General features: G+C 36.0%; 1 protein-coding gene across 2 annotated transcripts in view; it reads left to right on the forward strand.

Annotated features, from left to right (window-relative positions):
• Window positions 1-21,838, forward strand: part of FAM171B (family with sequence similarity 171 member B) — a 63,701-nt gene that overhangs the window by 15,345 nt on the left and 26,518 nt on the right. For both annotated transcript variants that reach the window (XM_059927295.1, XM_059927296.1), the window contains exon 2: window positions 19,751-19,984. In XM_059927295.1, the coding sequence (XP_059783278.1) occupies window positions 19,751-19,984 (234 nt within the window). The remainder of the gene's footprint in view (window positions 1-19,750; window positions 19,985-21,838) is intronic.

Below are 21,838 nucleotides of genomic sequence, written 5' to 3' on the forward strand. Positions count from 1 at the left end.
CTTTGACTCTTTTCCCTCCCCACTGGCACTGCCCTACCTCTTTTTTATCTCTAACTCCACCAGAAACCAACTTAGCTCTACTTTTTTCATGAAGCTTTTTCAGTCCACAATTATTTTTCTCTTACTACATCAGTCAGTCTCTATTTGGTGATTCAGTACTTGATAATATGGTGTTTAGAATTAGTCCCTAATTGTTTCTGGTGTGTTTATTTTGTCTTTCTTGCGCTTCTGAATTCCTTTAGAGCATAGATATATTCCTTCATTCGTTTTTACATTCCAGAATACCTAACACTCAGTAAGTGCTCAATAAAAGCATGGCATGTTGATTCGTAAGTGTATATTAAGAGAACTATCTAAGAACCAAGGATCTTTTGTTATTCATATTATTCATTTACTCCTCAGGCCCATCATGGTGCTAGACACGGGGTAGGTGCTCTAAAATTCATGTTAATTAAAAAATATTTGTTCTTAGATTTATCAGTTTGGGGTAAATGCTGATGATATTAAAATGAATTTGAAGATGATGATTCGAATAATACTATATGATGCTTTAAGACTGTGAACTGTCAGTCAACCATGTACAGTTCTTAAACCCAGAGTACTTTGTCAGAGCCCTTTTCTTTCCCTTTTCTATATTTTTGTTTCCTTTTACTTCTACCTTTATTTTTTATCTCTCATTAGCACTTAGTTTTGTCACTTTTTGGTCCATGATGAAAACCTCATGCCTCTCACTCCCGCTCCCCACGTTTTCTCACTTACATTTCCCCCTCACTTCACAGTACTAATTTAGATGTCCTTAGGTTTCCATAAAGGGATCTTTTTTTCTCCTCCGAATATTGCCCTCAGGCCTCTGACTCACAGAAGCAAATTTCTGAATCTACATTGCAAACAAGTACATTTAATTAATCAGTCCTCAATAATTATCAAATAAAAGTTCTTTGTCACAAAAAGCATAATAATTGAGGGCAGTCATTAAAGACTTTTTTTGGCACTTTAAAAAACTGGGCGACTAGCTGAATTGCGGTTCATGATTGTAATTTTGGAGGGGAAAGGCCTTGGTGAGTTTGAGCCGTGGAAGAAGGCCTGTGTGGCTGCCCTGGGGAGAGGGTGGGGGGATGGGGTGGAAAAGGGATGCAGGGCTCAGGTATGGTTGGTTATGGCAGCACATTGGCTTCCGTGCCCTCCTACTTGCTTCTGTGGTTGATGTCTTTACCAGAAGAGGAATCCTTCTAAGGCTGCGTGGTTTGCTGGCTAGACCATGGCCTTTGGAGTTTGAGCAACTGGAGTTCAAAATCTGCTCTGCCTCTTCTTAGGTATGCTCTTGGGCAAACTAATTAAGCTTTCTCTGAGACAGAGATAATGATACTTACCTTGCAGCTTTGTTAAGTGTTGGAGTTGATGTATGGGAAATACCTAGAGCTTAACAGATACCTATTAATTACTGCTAGTATTAGAGATGATTTTTAGTAAATTAAATATTTCAGAAATATGAATATTCTGTCTTGATTTATGATCTATGGTGGTAAGGATTGAATAAGTAGACAGAAAAGGTAACGTGTCAGTTTTACCACTTTCTAGTAAATGAGGCTGGATTTCTTTTCATTGCTTTATTGCGTTTCCTATAAATTGACTCTAAAGAGAATATGTTTATGTAGTAAGCAGTATTAAAACGTATCGTGGAATAAAATTTCTGTTTTTCTTTTAAAACAACCTAGAAACAACATTGTCTTTGGAACGTTACCTCAGGCAAGCAAGCAAAATATATTTGAAAGCCAAAAATCAGAGGGAGGGTATTCATCTGTGAGCTTCATGTTTGCAGTACTATATTGATTCCTTTTGTTCTGCTGAGAAGACAAATTTGCTCTTAAGAAAGGCTGAATTCAAACAGTAGTTTTTATTATTCTTTTTTCTGTCTAGAAAATCTTAACATGAGCTGGAATATTCTCAGCGTACAAATAAGCCAACGAATACTGGCTGTGGTCCTTTGGAAAACTTTGTATGGAAAAGATAGTGTTTCTTCTTTATGGAGCAAACAGGAATGTTTTGCAGCTCGCCTCCTTTCTCTTTTTGCTAGCCTTGGCACTGTGCTGGGGAGTCAGATCTGTCCATTAAAATGGTGTGTCTTGAAACATTCTCTTTAGAAAAGAATTCTGCAAAGCAGATGAAATCTTCATTTATTTTTGAATACATGTCTCAGAGGAGTAGTAAATTATGTTTCTTTGTAGTATTCCCGTGACTACCCCACAGCAGAGAAGGGCATTGACATCCTAGTGGAGCCAGCTGATTGATTAACATATTGATTAGATCTGGAAGATTGTGTTCTGTAAAATTCAAGGCTGATTGAATTCTCGATTGGTGTGGCAGTTGCATCTAACCAGTTTAAAATTTTCTAATGTTAACAATATTCACAAGTAAAACAACATTTTAAGGAGTTTTCATTAAAAGATGGGATGAAAGAATGAAATAGAATTATTATAAACTACACATTAAGAGAAAAGGATTCAGAAATTATTTGCTATTCTTCTTTCTGTAAGTAGGAAGCAGGAGACAGTCATGAATTGTAAAGGCCAAATAGGATTCATCAGGAGTTTACTGAAAATTCCTAGTCATGATGATACGGTTGTGTTCAAATTTAAGTAGTAAACCAGATGAAGGTTTACAAAGTTAGTAGGACAAAAATAAATCAGAGCAAGTAGTTTAGGAATTATTTTTAGTCCACTTTGAATGTACATGGAAACAAAGGATTCAGCCGTGTCAGACTGATTTTTTTTTTTTTTCTCTGTACTTTCGGAGCCTGGCAAGTGGCAGGAAGGCATTGTCAACCCTGGACTTGTGTTAGGTTCACAGTAATAGCTTCCTGAATGGTTGGATCAGTGGATAAATGTATGCTTCTTGATGGGTTAGGTGGAATTGATTGACTGGTGTGGCAAAGGCTAATAAGGCAGCTGTGTCTAAATTGATGGCTGGCTAAATATAAGATTTGATCTCTACTGCTCAGTTCTTAACCTAAAGCAGCTTATGCTGTCTTCTCAGGCATTGTCGTAAGAGAAAGAATTAGAAGCACTTAGTTTAGAAGTGGTAGTTTCTTAATCTATTAAGTCCAACAGTTAAAAATTAAATATGATATACTGAAATTCTAAGATGGAAAATTATTCAAACAGTCAAATAGAGAGATGGGCATATAGTGTAACACTCAAAGTCAATATAGCAACTGCAGGTGAACGTTTACTATGCAAAGTCTCTTTGACTTTTTGAAGGAACTTTGAAAAGTAAGGTTTTTGCTCTCAAGATACTTAACATTTAATCGATGGAGAGGGCATAAACATATGTAAATATAATTTAACGTAAGATGCCATAATATGCCCCATTAAGAGTTTCAAAGTGCTGTGGGAACCTAAGGGAAGGAGAGACAAACTTTCAATCATTAAGGGACTGATTTCCCAACTGCTTATGGCTTAATTACCTGCTTTTTCGTCACCACAGTTTTAGAGCCTACATTACAGGGGGTGGCTGGAAAGGAATAAGGAGAATGTTTTTTGTGCTGATTGTCTCTCAGTAGAAGGCCAGCTGGTAGAAGGAGGAAATAGAAACTAAGATTTTGGTTTGTGTTTTTATATTTACTCACCTGTTCACTGTAGGAATACATTTTCCCACTTCTATTCTGTTTTTATTTTTTTAAATTTCATCTTAATTATAAAAGATTTCAAACATATAGAAATATAGTCTATATAGTTTCATCACTGAAATTAATCAAATATTAGCTTTTTGCTCTATTTGTTTCAGATTTCTCTCTCCGTCTTTTTTTAGGAAATAAAAATTAAAGATCAAATCAAGCCTCACTTTCATCCCCTTTCCCTCATTATCCAGAATTCATCACTCTCCTGAAACTGGTGTTAATCTTTCTGTTTCAAAAACTGTAACCGATGAGCATACTTATTATACATATCCTTTAGCAGTTTGATTTTTTTTACTCAGTATCATGTTCATTGTTGATACATTAACATCTTGTTAATTCAGCTTAATTGCTACGTAATATTCCATTGTATAAAAAAGCCACACTGATGGGCAGTTAAATTTTATCTAGTGTTTTTTCAGTTTTCAATAAGCTTCAAGAAATATGAGAAAATTTAAAAAGCACCTATACTTTTTATTCAACATGTACAGTTATTTGTATTTGGTGCATAATAATTATTTAAATATGTATTCTGTTCTATTTATGAAGTAATACTGCTTTCAAAGCATTCAAAATGAAAGCAATTCATAAGGAAAACGATTCATGTCATACCTAGTATTGGTGTGAAGGTTGCGGTGCTAGGCTTGGAAGGGTGTTAGCAAAAGTATTTTTTAATGTGGTAAATATTGCTTTCGATGTTTGCTTAGGCCTGATACAGCATGCTTTGTGTCGAAGGATGAGACCCCCATTCGATATCTGAGACCAAAGCAAAATGCTGAATTTGTTGCATGCTTGGTAGGGAGAGCTATGTTGGTCGGGCACAGTTTTTCTCAGTAGAGCAGGAAACTGACCTTACGTGGAGGTTTTTGAGGAAGTGTTGAGTTCTGGGATTGGCGGACTTTCAGAGGTGTTGTGGGATGACACTGACGGTAGAATCTGGCTTCTCCGGTGAGGCTTTTGCTGTTTGGGTGGCAGGGCAGAGGCACAGTCGTTGGACTGGTGCTCAGGAGTGTTGGTCGCTGAGTGGTTGCCTTACAGAGGTGCGTTCACTGAGGCAACTTGTCAATATTTGATTGGTTAAAGGAGTTGCAAACCAATTCTGTGAAACTGAAGGCCCCTAACTTCGGTGCCCTTTCTCATGCTAGTCCTTCCTGATGTGTCCTTGCGTCAAGTCTGTATTCTAAAATTTAGCTACTCTTTCGACTTTAGCCTCAGTTAATTCCTCCTTGAAAATACCTCACATTCTCTCACTTAGAATAGGTAGTATATGTTGGGCTCTTTGTCAGGCTATTGTTTGTCTATTTAGTTTTGTTCATAAGAAAGCTCTCTCAACCTATCAAGAAGGTGTGAAGAAAAAAAACAACAACTAACAATGATAGGAATGAAATTTAAAGTAAAAGGAAAATAGAATAAATGATTTCAAAACTTTACTGAATATTTTTCATGGTAACTCCCTGGGGAGACAGGAGCAGTCATATTGATATATCGACTACAGCAAAATAAAATATGAATACTCTTCTGTTTACACTATAAATTGGTATCATATTCTGGAAAGCAGTTTAATAATACATATCAAGAAGCTTTAAACAGTTTATACATTTTGGCCTATTATTTTTCCTCCCAAGGAAATAATTGAAAATTCAGATGGAGATATATGTACATGGATTTTAATTAAAGCATTGTTTGCAAATGCGAAAAATTAGAAATGACTAAACGTACACTAATGGGAGAATAGGTAAATGAATAACAACCGATAGAATGTTCTTCACTAATGAATCTGGTAATTTTGAAAAATATTTAATAGCATGGATACATGTTCACAACACAATCTTAACTGAAGAACACAGCATATAACATTCTTTATTTATTTTCTTTTTTCTTCCTACTATAATGCATGCTCACTGTAGTAAGTCACATCACATGTTGTAGTAAGTCAGATAGTATCACCCCATGACCCAATTAATATAGTCAGTGTTAACAATTCGGTCAATTTCCTTCACACCTTACTTCATGCTTATATAAACATATACACAATTATATACATATATACAATATGTTTTTAATTTTATAAATCTGTTTATAGATTTTAAAAGTACTGGGTAGAATCCAGTACTGTATGGAATCCAGTACTTTTAAAATCTATAAGTAACTTGGAGGGAATCCAAGTTATTTCTGAGAAATTGGATTAGGAAATATTTTTTTATTTTTCTGTATTTTCCAAATTATCCGTATAGAACATTAAAAAAACACTGAGTGAAGCCATACCTGAGTTAACCAGGTATTTTGAATGTGAGAAGGACACAGAGATAAATGATTAAAAAATAACAGGTATCAGTGATTAAAAAATACCCAAAACAACCAACAATAACTATTAGTAGACGTAGCCACCAAGGTCAGCTTTCTTTCATGTCAGTATCCCATGTCTCTGATTCTCTGGGGTGCTTGTGCAAGCCATGGAATAAATGTGCATGCCCGTTTTAAAGATGAGAAGTTTAAATTCTTTTATAGTAAAAGAAACAGAATACTTGAAGAGGATGGCTTTAGGTCATGACCCTATCCCCTTGGGATATACTTATTTTTTAGGTCAGTGGTTCTCAACCTTAGCTGTACATTAGAACCATCTGGGACCTTATGAAAATTTTTTTTTTTTTTTTTTTTTTTTTTTTAAAATTAATTAACTAATTTATTTTTGGCTGTGTTGGGTCTTCGTTTCTGTGCGAGGGCTTTCTCTAGTTGCGGCAAGCGGGGGCCACTCTTCATCGCGGTGCGCGGGCCTCTCTTGTTGCGGAGCACAGGCTCCAGACGCGCAGGCTCAGCAGTTGTGGCTCACGGGCCTAGTTGCTCCGCGGCATGTGGGATCTTCCCGGACCAGGGCTCGAACCCGTGTCCCCTGCATTTGGCAGGCAGATTCTCAACCACTGCACCACCAGGGAAGCCCCCTTATGAAAATTTGATTCCCTGGACTGCATCTGCAATGATTCTGACTTAATTGGACTGGGGTGGGGCTTGGGAATATACTAAAGGTTCCCCGGGTAATTTTGATGTCTACACAGGGTTGAGAACCACTGTCCCAGGCCAAGAGAGTTGCACATGCTGGAAAAGGTAACAATAGTAACACATCATGCAAATTGATAATTTTGAGGTTTTGTTAGATTTTCATTTAATATTTCATGTATTTGTTTATTCAAGCAATCAGTCACACATTCAGAAAATAATTGAGTAGACACATGCGTGTTTACAATTCTAAATGTGTTTTTTTCCAAAGAACAATTGTTTTCTGGAATGTTCTTACTAAGACAAAGTGAACAGGCACTTTTAGAAAGATGGATGCTAAGAGTTCACATGTGACTCATTTCTTGCCTAACATTGTTAACCAGAATAATTTAATCATACAATTCTCTTAACTCAAACATCTTATGTGCACTTTTTTTGGTACTATCACTCTTTTCATTTGATTCTCTCAGGTACATATTGAAGGCAACTAATTTCTTTGTATCTCTCACAGTGACTAGTACAGATCATGCATATTGTAGGTGCATGTGTAGCATAAAATGACTGCTTAAAACCAGACTCTGGAACTTTCTTGGTTCACAGTCCTTTTAGTGCCTCAGTAATTTTTTTTTTTTGTGGCCGGACAGCAACTTCTAACAACTTAGTAGTCATTTGAAAAAAATAATACATATTTGCTAATTACTTAACGGGATGTACTTGTCTGTTACACACTGCACAACTTCTCTGACCCTGGAGTGAGACGGAACACTGCCATCCTCATTTCCTGTTCAACATTGGTTTTCATGCAGTGTTTACTTTTTAGCAGAACAATCACTGAGCACTCAACTTCACAAAGATCTCATGTCATTGATTTGAGTGTAGAATGTTGAATTATGGACTCCCAAATTAGTTTGCTTTCATGAAAATTTAAAATATCTTCTGACACCTCTGAGTTTGTTGTGTCACCTTTGGTGGCTTCGAGCATAGTTTAGGTTATTGTGGCCCCAAATCTGGGGCTTTTGATGTTTTTCTGTTATAGGCACGACAGAGGATTTGTCTACTAAGTTTTTGTTGATTATGTTGTTTGCTTTAGAAATCCAATTGCTAAGCCTATGCATACATTCTAACAGAAGACTAATCATAGTCTTTCTTTATAGCCTTAAGATGTGGAACCACTAAAAATAGACACTTAAAAAAAGCACTTGGATTCAAGGCACTGCACTAATAAGTACTTTATAGTACCATATTCTTTGATTCTATCATGTTTTTGAAATTTGAACGATCTCACAAACAATGGTAAAGAAAACTTCCCTGCTGCAGGACAGAGAGGAATAGGCTGTCTGTCCCGTTGCGTCGGGCTTAGAGATAGTGGGCTTTGGGCAGTGCTTGACTGTTCTCTTGGCAGGAGGTGGAGGATGCTGGCCATTCCAGTTGGGATGGACCCTGACCCTACCGTAAAGCCCATGCTGGAGAAACGTGCTAACGTGGGCTCCAGGAATGAGTTCTCTCTTACGCCAGGTCCCCTGGCTTGGAGTTGTGCAGCTCAAAATCATAATCATACTTTACAATTATTTGCTCTTTGGAGTATTACGTCCTTTCTGGCAACTTGGTGGGGAATATTTTGGGGGGATAATTTGAGGGAGACATTTTTAGTTTGGTAAGCTAAATCTTTTTCAGGATATTAATTATATAAATAGCAATAGCTTGATCCTCCTTTTGGCCTGGATGACATAGTCCTTTCCAGACTTCATCCATCAATTTTACTAAATTAGGGATACTTAAGGAAATTGACTCATTAAGTTGCAAAGGAGGCTAGAGTACTCTGTGTTCAGTTCAAAGAGTTCATACTTAATTCATCCCCAAGTGGGTATTGTACCCCAGCTAACACATCTAGCCCGATTTCCGTTGTTACATTCACGAGAGGGAACATTCATTGATTGTTGGCTCTCTAAAGGTCTCCTCTCCTATATACTATCATTAATATATTTGAAATACCTAAGGGAAAAATATTTACCACTCACAGATTCCTAATGGACTGCTCCTTTTAAATAGCATTTTATTAAGAAACCTAAGTCTGAGTGAAATAGATTTTGTAACAACTTTATATTTTTAAATTCTTTAATTATTTTCCCAAATGGTTTTTTTTCCCTTATAGCAGTCTCTTGTTTTCACCCATATTACTTGTTTCCATTTTTATTGTCAACTTCAATTTTGGCTCCTTGATGACCTGCTACAGAGATTTTTCCAATTAATTATTTAGAATTGGGTAATAATTGGTAGAACTTAATCTTCATTTAATTGCTTTTCTAAGGAAAAGCCACAATGGTTGCCCTAATCTTGTTTTTTAAAGTTCTTTCTCAACATCACAAGAGTGAACATATCTGTTGAAGAAGTTATTGAAGGAAGAACTGGTAAAGAATCAAAGAATCTGTACTTTGCTTAAAGTACATAACTTACGAATGTTCTCTGCACAGAAATGGTTGCTTACACATTATCTCCTTGCCCCTCCCTCCACTGCAAGGCTTATCTACCTCATATCACACATTTGCATCCTCCCTTGCAGTTATTAAGTGGTCCTGAGCTAGTAGTCTCACTTCATGATTTCAGAGTAAGGAATTCATTCATTAATTCAATCATCCATTCAAAAATAAGGATTGATATTTGAGGATACAGCAATAAAGAAAATGAAAAATCTCAATACCTCACAGAGCTAACATTCTAGTAGGGGAAACAGAAAATGGACATAATGAGTAAATTAAACAGTATGTAAAGATGATAGTATGGAAAAGATAGTTTAGGGTGTAAGGAAAGTGATAACACAGCAGGTTTGGTTGCTCAATCCTTGCATGTCTCCAGGGGAGCCTGGAACCATGATTGTTCCTTGGCCAGCTCCTGAGACAAGGCCCTTGGAATGTTCTTTATGTTACTAATGAATGATGATGTTTTATATGCCCAGAGCAAAGGGGCATACTCTTCCATCTTGTCAAGGCTTCTCAGGATTATTTAGCGAGTTTATGATACACACCTGGTATCTATGCTGGGGTCCTGTGTTTCAGCTACCATGGCTGGTTACGTAACAGGAACATGTCTATGTGACCAGCACCGCCAAGGCAGGCTTGGACCCTAAGATTCTGTGCAGGGAAAGCCAATCCAGACACTTCGCATGTGTCCCTGCAGCTCACAGTTAGAGAAGAATTGTGTCTTGTGTAAATTGAGCAGGAGAAGGACTTGGAAGCCCATGCCTGACCTCTCTGGGCTTGGCTGATGCGTTTATTTATTTATTTATTTTTTTAAATTTTTTTAAATTAATTAATTAATTAATTTATTTTTGGCTGTGTTGGGTCTTCGTTTCTGTGCGAGGGCTTTCTCTAGTTGTGGCAAGTGGGGGCCACTCCTCATCGCGGTGCGTGGGCCTCTTACTATCGCGGCCTCTCTTGTTGCGGAGCACAGGCTCCAGACGCGCAGGCTCAGTAGTCGTGGCTCACGGGCCTAGCTGCTCCGTGGCATGTGGGATCTTCCCAGACCAGGGCTCGAACCCGTGTCCCCTGCATTAGCAGGCAGATTCTCAACCACCACGCCACCAGGGAAGCCCCAATGCATTTATTTTTCACGTTGTTTTTTACTCTTTATCCTTTTGCTGTTACAAATCTTAGTTGTGAGTATGACCTGCCAGTAAGTGGTACCTTTTGCCTTCTGCCGAATCACTGAACGTGAAAGTGGTCTTGGGACCCCCGAGACATAGAGCAAGAAGGACTGGGAAGGTAGGACTCATGAGAATTAAATTCACTAAATTCCCATCTTTCCTCTAAAGAGGAATATCTGCTTCTCACGTTTTCTTAGCTCAATCATTTCTGTTTTTGGTGGAGACTTCACATATTCTCTTTAACCTCATTGTTCTTTCCTCAGTCTTTAAATTTTTTTTGCTGATTTGTCTTAGGAAAAGAAATCTCACTTTTTTTCTCTCAGTCTTTTCATCTGTGATGCCACTGGGCTGTCAGTTCTTCTGTCACTCCATACTTAGCGCCTTCGTATATAGTGTACGTAATTAATGCATGCTGGGTGAAATTTGTGAGTGAATGAATAATTGTGATTCTGAGGCAGGATGAAAAATTGAGAAGACAAGATAAAAGTTAGGATGAGAAATGCCTGTGGAGTGAGCTTGGACAATATGTTTTAGGATTTTGATTTGTTTATTTATCAGACTGATTTATTTCTACGGAGGGAAGGGGCCCTTCGGGTAGGCAAGAAGGAACTGAGTCCAAGTACTAATGGTTCACTTTCTCATTTGTTCCCTATTCAGTCAACTGCAATGTGCTTGTTCTTAAGTTACAAGGACTCTTTTTTATGTCATTCATTTCATTAGTTTTGGTGAATCACACTCATTTAAGATTCTGGTCCTAATGGAGAAAATGTGCATTTTACTTGGTCTATAACATTTTTCACCTTTGGCGATCATGTCCTTATTCTGTCTCTGTAATTTCTTCTTAGATTTGACATTTTCCCTGTAATGAATATTAGTGCAATAAATTTGTTTTTCCTTCAAACAGGCACAGATTTTTTTTTCTCTTTAACTCCACAGCCAGTAAGAATTTTGGATCCAATCTGATGCTTAAGCAATGAAAAGGAGGCTTTTCTAATTTATTGAACTTTTTCTTTAATTCAGCTCCCTTTTGTTCCTTTAAAAGAAGGAGGCTGTGTGTCCATATTTGAAATGCTGTAGAGATTAAACTGTTGAAGCCATTTCCACCCTGCTTTACAGAATGTGGAATAATATGTTCCTTTCTTTCACAAGCCCCTTTGTTGTCCTCACTCTTTCCTAAACTTTCGGCCCTCCTTCCAATTAAATAGGGAAATTGTGCTGGTACCCGGGAGAAAGAATTTTAAAACTACTTTGTTCGTATTGTTTTGTAATAGTGAAAGTAAGGTTAATCTTTGATGTAATACAATTGCATTATATTTATTTAGCAAGTTTTGCTACTTATGTGTTCTCTAGTCAAAATTTCCAAGTTAAATTTTCTTAGAAGGAAGGAAAAGTCGTATTAATTTCCAAAAGGAAAAGGAATCTTAATATTTGTTTTTGTGATTATTGTAATAATGTAAAATATTTCTCATTGGCAACTGTGGGATTAAGCTCAAAATTTCACCAAATACTGGGGCTGGAAAGCTGGCTGTAATTTCAAGTGGCTTCTGTAGAAATCCTACAATTATCATTCTTTCCCTGGTTCGTGGTCACTTCTGATCACCTCTTCCTCTCTTCCTTCATTTCTTCTCTTTTTCCTGCTCTTCTCATCTTCCCTCCCTTCCTCCCCACCCCTGTTGCATTCATCTAGAATCTACATGCTAAACTCTGGCAAAACACAAGGCTGAGTTTGAAACAGTATTGGCTGTCAAGGAGATTGTTCTCACAGAAAAGACAAATGCACAGAAAGTAAAACATACACCATAATATACTATGTGCTATCAGACAACTCAGTACAGAAGAAAAGAGCCCATCTAACTAGGATAAGGCCACATTTATTTGAAGAGGGTCGTTTGACCTAAACTTTGAAGGATAGATTAGGATTTTTGATGGGTAGAGATTAAAATTAAGATTTTTTTCAGATAGAAGAAAGGAATGATGTAGCAGGAGAGTGGGTTGGTCTTGGTTAGTGACTAGTGACCCATTCATGTGATGATGTAGAGCAGGGTTCTGCAAACTTTTTCTGTAAAGTGCCAGAGAGCAAATAATTTCTTCGTAGACCATATGGCCTGTGATGTTGAAGCAAAAGCAGCCATAGGTAATCCATAAATGAGTATATTGGCAGTGTTCCAATAAAACTTTATTTACAAAAACAGGCTGCAGGTCAGAGTTAGCCTGCAGGCTGTAGTTTGCTAATCCCCATAAAAGAGTGGTTAGTGGGAAATAAGGCTGGAATGGAAGGTGGTGGCCAGATGTCAGCTTTTGAATGCTAGGCTAAAGACTTGGGAATTAATTGAAACTCTCTTTAGTGAAACCATGATGATGTCTCTACTAAAGGCTTTAAATACCTTGACATTTAAATGTGGAACCAGATGTTTTCTATTTACATCCTAAGATATCTGTATAGCTAGCTCTATACCAAGATTTCTCTGACTGAATATTTTGTATGAAAATGGTGGGTGGAGAACAAACTCTAGGCCTCTGAATGCCCCCAGTAAAGTTTGATTTGAGTCATAACATCTTTTGGGTTCTCACCATAAAGTCTCCACTGGAATGGATCAAAGAGTCAGATCATGGAAAACAGGAGAGAATGAATGGGCAGGCCCTTTAGAGATCTGAGCTCAAAATGTCAACAGTTTCCCTGTTCAAAAAATGATAATGTGAACTGATTCCAAAATAGATATGAGATCCACATTTTTTTAAAACCATTTATTGAGGCATGATTGACATGTAAAGGCTGCAGATATTTAATGTATGTAACTTAATGAGTCTGGGGATAACTATACACCTGTGAAAACATCACTACCATCAAAACCACAGACATATCCATCACCTCCCAAAGTTTCTTCCCGCTCCTATTATTATTATTATTTTGTGGTAAGAACACTTAAAGTAAGATCAATCCTCTTAGAAAATGTTAAATATATAGTACAGTATTGTTAGCAATAGGCACTGTGCTGTATACTAAATCTCTAGTATTATTTATCTTGCATAACTGAAACTTCACACCCTTTGACTATCACCTCCCCATTTCCCCCTCCTCTCAGCCCCTGGCAATTACCATTCTAATCTCTGCTTCTATGAGTTTGACTATTTAGTTTCCACATATAAGTGAGATCATACATTATCTTCTTCCTGTGTCTGGCTTATTCCACTTAGCATAATGTCCTCCAGCTCCATCCATGTTGTTGCAAGTGGCAGGATTTCCTTTTTTTTAAAAGGCTGAATAATATCTCATTGCATGTATATACCAGTTTTCTTTATCCATTCATCTGCTGATGGACGTTTAGGTTGTTTCCATATCTTGGCTATTGGGAATAATGCTGCAGTGAACATGGGAATGCAGGCATCTCTCTTTGAGACTGATACTTATAGGAATAGTTACACATGTTGATTCTGAATTTCTGCATAATTTCATAGAAGATTGTATTAGGTACTATAGAAAGTTGTTGTTTGTTTCAATATTGCCTTTTTAAAACTTCCTCTATAGTAATATCAGATAATTCTGCAGTACTGTTTTTTCACGTTTCCTTAGAATCTTCCTCAAGGTAAGAATGTATCCTATTAATGTTTGCAGCCCCATTACCTAGCTAGTGCAGATCTGGCCAAAGTCAGGCAGTCAATAAATATTTGTTGAATGAATCAATGTAGGTAAACATTTCTAATTGTTCCCAACCAATTATTTAATTTCACTATATTTTTGTGTTCTTTATTTTTTTATAGCTCTCATTTAGAATGCATAAACCTCAAAGTTTGAAAATTTTCATTGTTAAAATATTTTATTAAATTTTATCTGTGACCTGTTTATAAAAACGTTATCTACCTAGTATATTTTTAGCACTATATTCCTAGAGAGGAAAAAAGTTGTATATTAAATTATTGTAGATGCTTGAAACATAATTGAAAAGAAGTAGGCTAGTTTTTGTACTGGAGAAATCTGAGAAAGTTTCTCCATGGGTATAGTTGTAACCTACATAATAGTAACAACATAATAAGATGATGTCAGATTGTCTTGAAAAGAAGTGGAGTTGTAATTTCTCAGCCCACCCCACTCCAGATGTCGTCAAATAAATAGCTATTCTGGACTTTGATTTACCTATCTATATCCTGTAGCAAAACCATAATACAGTGTTGATTCTAATATGCTTTTTCAAGAACATTTCTTTATACCTATTTAGTAGTCTTTTGAATTTTAGTGATGCTCATTACTTAATGCTTCTAATCATGTGCTAAATAGTTAAATCTTTGCCAGCAACCTCAGACCTTGCTCATGGGTGTATATTTTATTTTTCCTTGTTTCTCTCAACATTTAGATTATATGTTTTCTTAGGGTGCAGTTGAAATCATTTGATATTGAACCATTTTTAAACCAATGGTGACATACTGAAAAGAAAATTATGTGGGCAAGACATAATGATTATAATTACATGACAGAGAAAATAATATGGACATGGAAAGCTGAAAAAATACAATGGAGAAGAGTAGGTAGATTATGGAGACAAAAGCACCTCTGGTTGAAAACCATATATTTAATCACACAATCTGCCCAGTCTAAATGCCAGAGTATTTTTGTTGGAGAAGAGAGCTAGTGAGGGGGATTATTATGGATATATATTACTTCTGGCTGCCAGTGCTGTTTGCCTGGTCAAACTTGACATCACAGAAGTCAGAGGCATCCTGTTTAAGTCAATGGCAGGTAATTCTTTATAACTTTTTATTTGAAGGAAAAAGAGTTGTTTGTGCCTCTTTAATTGCTGTAACCAGGCTTTCAGCCAAGATTTTGTTTTTTGGGTTTTGTTTTTTTTTAATGCTATTTTTGCTGCTGCTTATGTCGGGGCCAGAAAAACCAGGCTGAGAGAGGGGAGGAGCAGCTCAGAGAATCAGCAAATGAGCACTTCCTTCTCTGCATTGGCTGGGAGGAAACAAGTGAGCTAGTGAATATGATGGAAACCAAATTCCTAAGGCTTTTCAATGAGAAAGAATGTGGAGTAAAACACATGGAACTTGGAGTAAAATGAACCTGTTAATCCTGCCTGTAATTTATTAGCTGCTCAACTTTAGCCTCGATTTCCTTGCCTTAAAAGGAGGAAGTCTTGCAGATTTGTATTAGGATGAAATTGGACAACATGTGTAAAGTTTCTGGCACTGGGCCTGAGGGAGCAGCGTGTGTGTGCATGTGTGTGTATTATACAAATAACTAGTTTTTCCCATTTTCCCATTTGAGCTAGAGAGGACAGTGCTGGTCAGGCCTACAGTATGTCTTAAGTCTGTCAGGCAATCTAAGGTACAGATATAGGGGATCTCCACAGACAGAGAGGCTGTGAGTTTGATAGCCAAGATTTGACCTTTGCAAATTGTTTTTTCTGAATTTGATACTCATTTTCTCATCAAATTTATTACATTAACATTATTAGCACATGTGGAAAAAAAGCATCCATTCTGGATTAGAAAACATTTTATGAATCAAACCCAGCTTCAGAATGCCAGGAGGTTTTAGGGTGTCTTATTTTGGCAACTGTACTTTTACAAAGATGAAACATATGGAATATGCAGAGTTTTTTTTTTTTTTAATGAGTTTAGCTTAAGATCTTACTACACATTGGACTTTGTCTATAAATCCAAAGGCTCTGAGAATTTCTGAAATCTTTGGAGCAAACAAATTAATAAAAATTCCCTGTTGGGTCCCATTCCTGAAAATGCTGTTGAAGGAACCATTGTAGGTACATTTGATTTGAATAAGACCCATTACCAAATTTTAATAGGGAATGTTAATTCTCTTATCTTCTAGTTATGTGCAGTCTCCCTCTTACGTGGTTTCTCATATTTTTGGTACATTAGCCTTCCCTCCTTTGCCTTCTCTTATAAAAGATAGGGTAGCCTATTAAATAAAATATCATATATTTACAGTTGCATCCCATGTCATTTAAGGTACTTGCTTTGGAAGCAAGCAACAGAACCTGACTCTGGCTACAAGATTCGGGGGAGGGATTTTGATATAGCTCACAGATCAGCAGGAGGGACAGTACAACCCAGCTTCTGGAAGGAGAGGGACATGAAAACACTGGAAATCACAGAGGGTAGGAGTTCATAGAATCTCTCAGATGATTCAGCTCCAGCAACTGTTAGCCTCTGTGTATCTTTATTCACATTTTGAGGGCCTGACAGACGGTCTGGCCTGCATTAGTTAGATGCTTTATGCCAGTGGCTCAACAAATTTTGTCTAGGGGATTAGGGGCAGGTGACTGGGGGAATTATTTTGAATTGAGCAGCAGCTACTTGTCCTCTACACATAACTAGTTTTTTGTACTAGGTGGATCTATTCAAGGACATTGGTTTAGAAGCCCATCATGCCCTATTTACATATGGCAACCTTTTACTTTTTTGCCTAAGAGTTGTATTTCCCATTTGAATTTGAAGCCATGGTTTGGTATCAGCATGTATGTATGATTACTTTTTTTCTTTTTAGTTGATGTTGTATAAGAATTTAAGTTCTCAGTGATGATTGCAATCATACATTCCTTGAATTAACTTGAGTAATGTGACCCCAAGACTCACTATAACATGATGTAAAGATGGCTTTGGAGTCATTCATGGGTGGGGACACTTGAAGGCTGACACAGCTTCTTTTTATTTTTTTCTTTTAACATCTTTATTGGAGTATAATTGCTTTACAATATTGTGTTAGTTTCTGCTGTATGGACACAGCTTCTTAATGACTGTGAGATTTGAGGCAGTTTGCATTGCTGCCTGAATGTCTGAAATCTCACTTCTTCATCAGTAAAATGGACTTGATATTACATATTTTACAAAGGTATATTGAGATTTTTGTGATAATATACACACAACAGTTCCTTGGCAACAGGAACATGTATGTATTCCTAGCCCTTTTTCATATTTTGATTTTAAATTGTTAGCAACTTGATTTATTTTAGTGTGAAAACATAGTAGTGGGATGAATTTAAGATATGATGGGGAGGTAGGTAGTTAAATAATTTGAGGAAAGCTTGGAATTACGGCCCAAGGCTTAGTTGACCTTTTAGTACCAGATGCTCCTGAATTTTTCTACTAAAAGTAATGATAGTAATGACTGCTCACAAATAATTTAACCTCCCACAGAGGCTTTTTATTATTAAAAATGCCGAGAAAGTAGAGGTGTGGATGAACATCAGTTATCTATATTTTGCCTTGTAATCTATTCTCCATATTTACATTTGAATATATACAAAGTTGTTTTGGAAATTAACCATTTTTCAGATATACTAATGGAACCTCATTTTAAGGTGTGACTCTACAGGAGTCATTGTTTCCCCCAGTTCTTCCCATTTCCATGCTCTAAAGTGGGACTAGAGTAGCTTTTAAGGGTATAATCAGGCAATTGTAGTGCAATAAGAGCACAAGCTTTGAGGAGAGACTGTGGCGAGTTTGTCTGGTTTCCTCCATGGCCGACTTACAAACCTTGCTAACCTGCAGTTACCAATATATGAAATGAAGACAATCGTATCTATCTAATGGGGGTGTTTTGAAGAGAAAATGGAATGATGCACTTAAAAATTAACACAATGCCTGGTTCATTAACCGCCAACACATTTTAGTTCTTATTAGAGTTAATTATTACCATGTATGAGGAAATTTACGAAAAATATGTTTGTGTCTGAATATATAAAGAATTGTGTTTGGATAACATTTAACCTCATTTTTAGATTCTTAAATGGATCAGGACTATTTTATAACTTGCTGAATGGTACCTTTCCTAGGACTGGGCAGTTACAGTGGTTCTATTTGTATTTAAAATGTCTTTGTACGGTCAAAAGCAATTTAAAGTCTAGCTTATCTTAACAAAAAATAGATAAGGTGTGACAACAGTTTTGTAGCAATATTGCAACTCAGTCATTGTTGACTAGGATTTTTTACCTGACGTGATGTTCTTGCTAAAAATTCTTATAAAAAAATGGGTTTGTTTACACAAATGCATAACAGCATAATTAATCCTTATGAGATGTTTCTTACTGATGTACTCATGTTCATGAAGTGGTCTCCAATTGTGAAGTAATAATTTTTGTTATAAATAACGATACTAACATTAGATTTGACAACCAAACACTGTACTGAGCACATTATTTGCATTATTTTACTTTATTAGCTCAAAATAGTTGCTATCTCCTGATTTTACAGATGAGCAAATGGACCGAGAGGTGAGTAACTCACCCAGAGTCACATGTCTAGGGAATAGCAGAGATGGACCTTGACTGGCTGCAGAGCCCATTTATGGTAGAAGATAAGGCATCTTAGGAAAGGTGTTACGATACAGGCTTTGCAAAGGCATTTCCATGATGGTGAAAGTTCTTTTGTAGCCAGACATTATCATTGGTAAATGCATGAACACATTGTCAAGATCTATAAGGCTGGAGGTTTAAGTAGAAAAAGCTTTAATTCTTATTTTCTTGACTTTATTATTTTCACATGTTGTGTCTATATATTTAATGGATAATGTTTTTTTATATTTTAGAAAAAGGTTTTGTTTTTTTTTTTTAACTTAAGTATAGTTGATCTACAATATTAGTTTCAGGTATACAGTGTAGTGATTCAGTATTTTTGCAGATTATGTTCCATTATAGGTTATTACAAAGTAACGGCTATAATTCCTTATGCTATACAATACCTTCTTGTTGCTTATCTATTTTATAGATAGTAGTTTGTATCTGTTAATCCTATACACCTAATTTGTCCCTCCCCCTTCCCTCTCCCTTTTGGTTACCTTAAGTTTATTTTCTATGTCTGTGAATGTGTTTGTTTTGCATATACATTCGTGTTATTTTTTAGATTCCACATATAAGTGACATCATAGTATTTATCTTTCTGACTTATTTCACTAAGCATAATATTCTCTAGGTCCATCTGAGATTTTGTTTTGATATTTTGTAATTTGGAACTAAAACACATCCCCTGCTTTCCAGACAACAGAACAAAATAAAGGAGCTAGCCATGCACTAATGGGTTTGGTGAGGTGGCATTTTATTCTAAGACCTTTGACTGTATTTTAAATTAGTATTAAATCTATATAACTTGATAATATTAGAAAATAGTAACATAAAGTAAAAATTATTTTCCTAAAGCCAGAAACTCTTTCCATTATTCACTGTTCTCCCTTCTTCTCCTTCTAATTGGCAGAGAAAATGGAGTGATAATACTGTGCCGTATTAATAATAAATTCAAATTTATTCAGTTTTAGGAAGAATAATGAATTTGTTGGAATGTTTAACACCTCTTTCTATCCATCCATGTGTATGTATTTCCTAAATTTTTCAACAGTTTTGTACTGTTGGTTCAGGTGTCTTAAATGACATTTTAAAGTATAGTGACATGCGTTCTAGGATATAACGTGCTGCGATTTTCTTTTTCTCTTCCAGTGTCTGTATTTATGCTGAAAGTCCAGGTGAATGACATCATCAGTCGTCAGTACCTGAGTCAAGCAGTTGTAGAAGTGTTTGTAAACTACACGAAGACAAATTCCACAGTAACTAGAAACAATGGAGCAGTGTTGATAAGAGTACCCTACAAGTTAGGACTCAGCCTAACCATTATTGCTTACAAAGATGGCTATGTGTTGACACCTCTGCCTTGGAAGACTGGAAGAATGCCAAGTAAGCAGTTAAACAATGTTTTGCCTTCACTAAATGTAAATGATTTTTTCTCTTGTTCTGATAAACCGAAAATTAGACTATGTGAAGCCAATATAAGGAGGTTAGAAAGGCGTGCCAGTTTGAAGAAAACATGAAGGTCTTTTTCCTTCTACAGAAGCTTGAAGGAATCCCGAGCAACAGCTCTGCTCTGGTACAAAGCTTGTCTGCAGGTGGGGGAGAGGGGTGTGGCATGCCCAACGAAGTAGTTAGAAGCAGGATGGGCCAAAGTAAAGTAAAGGGCCAGATAATTAAAGGACATTCTCAAAAGATAAGATGAACAGTTTAGATTTACGTGATGAATAATAAAGCAGTTCTCGTAGATCCTTGAGCACATGAAAGTAAGTTGTTTAGAAACTGAATTTACAGTGTATAAAGAACAGGGCAACAGCAGGGCTAAAATGGATTCAGGGAGCCTGGCTATGAAGCTGTGGTTGTGCTGGTGGACAGTAGCCTGATGTAAGAAAGGAAATGGAAAGGAGAGGTGAGAGTACAAGAGGCATACTGGAGAAAGAATTATTAATTATTGTGGCATTCATTTCACAATATAAACATATATCAAATCATCACATTGTACACCTTAAACTTACATGATGTTAGATGTCAATTATATCTCAATAAAGCTGGAAAAAAATTGGTAGGAGTTATTATAACTAATTGAATACTGGGAAAATTGGCCATACAAGGTACCAGAATACAAGTCTGATTGACTGGAAGGATGATACATTAGGTAATCAATCTTTCTAAAAATTTTATTTTTTATTGTGGTGGTTCTTGTTGTTAGGTTTTAGATATTTTATTTAGTTTCATATTGGAAACATTTGAATTCTTGAACTATTTAAATTTAGAATGAGAAAGAAAATGAAAAATGAATTAGATAATTTAATAAGACTCATGTGAATAAAATTGTAATAAAATGACTGGAAAATCCAGATAGGGATGTATTTGAGGTGAATTCATGGTCTCAAATGCTTTAATTTTTTTTAAAGACAGAAATGAAGTACAACTATTCATTCAACAAAAGTGAGAAAAATAATGAAAGAAGAAACCAACTAAAATGGGAAAAAGGAAATAAAAAGATTGAAGTAGATTGGCATATATTAGAAAAATATAAAGAAATAATTGACAAAATGTCAGTTCTTTGAAGTAAATTATACACACATCTAGCTAATTTAAACAAAAATGAGGGAAATAAAAGATAAAAATACATAAAAGCTTTAAAAATCATAAAAATTATCAAAAAATTTGGCAATAATCTTAAAAATCCAATAAAACAAACAGTTTTGTGATAATATAAATGGTATATTGATTTTAGATGAGGTAGATTAATAACCATGGGTAAAATGTTCTGGGTAAAAATAACTTCAAAGGCTATAAGGAAAAGTGCCCCAGATCATTTTACCAAATCAGTACAGCCTTGATCCTGAGACCTAACAAAGGTAATACAAAATTAAATGCCCTCATGTGTGCATACTCTCTCTCATATACACGCACCTCTCTATTGACCAGTCATACTTATAACTCTAAATGCAAAATTCCTAAACAATACAGAAAAGAATTTCACCATTATTTAAATATAGCATACTGTCAAGACCAAGTAGGATTTTTCTTCTTTGCAGGACTATGAGGATGTCAAACTTCATTAATTTTATGTATCATATTAGTAGAACAAATTAGAACTAATATGTGATAATATCAGCAATTGCCTGAAATGTTGCCTGAAATGCATTTTATAAGTTCACCATTCATGCCTAACCGAGAACACACTCTTTAAAAACTAGGACCACAAAGATATCCTTAGGTATCTCAAAATCATAC

This window comes from Balaenoptera ricei, chromosome 7 (assembly GCF_028023285.1).
Source record: "Balaenoptera ricei isolate mBalRic1 chromosome 7, mBalRic1.hap2, whole genome shotgun sequence".
Lineage (NCBI taxonomy): Eukaryota > Metazoa > Chordata > Mammalia > Artiodactyla > Balaenopteridae > Balaenoptera > Balaenoptera ricei.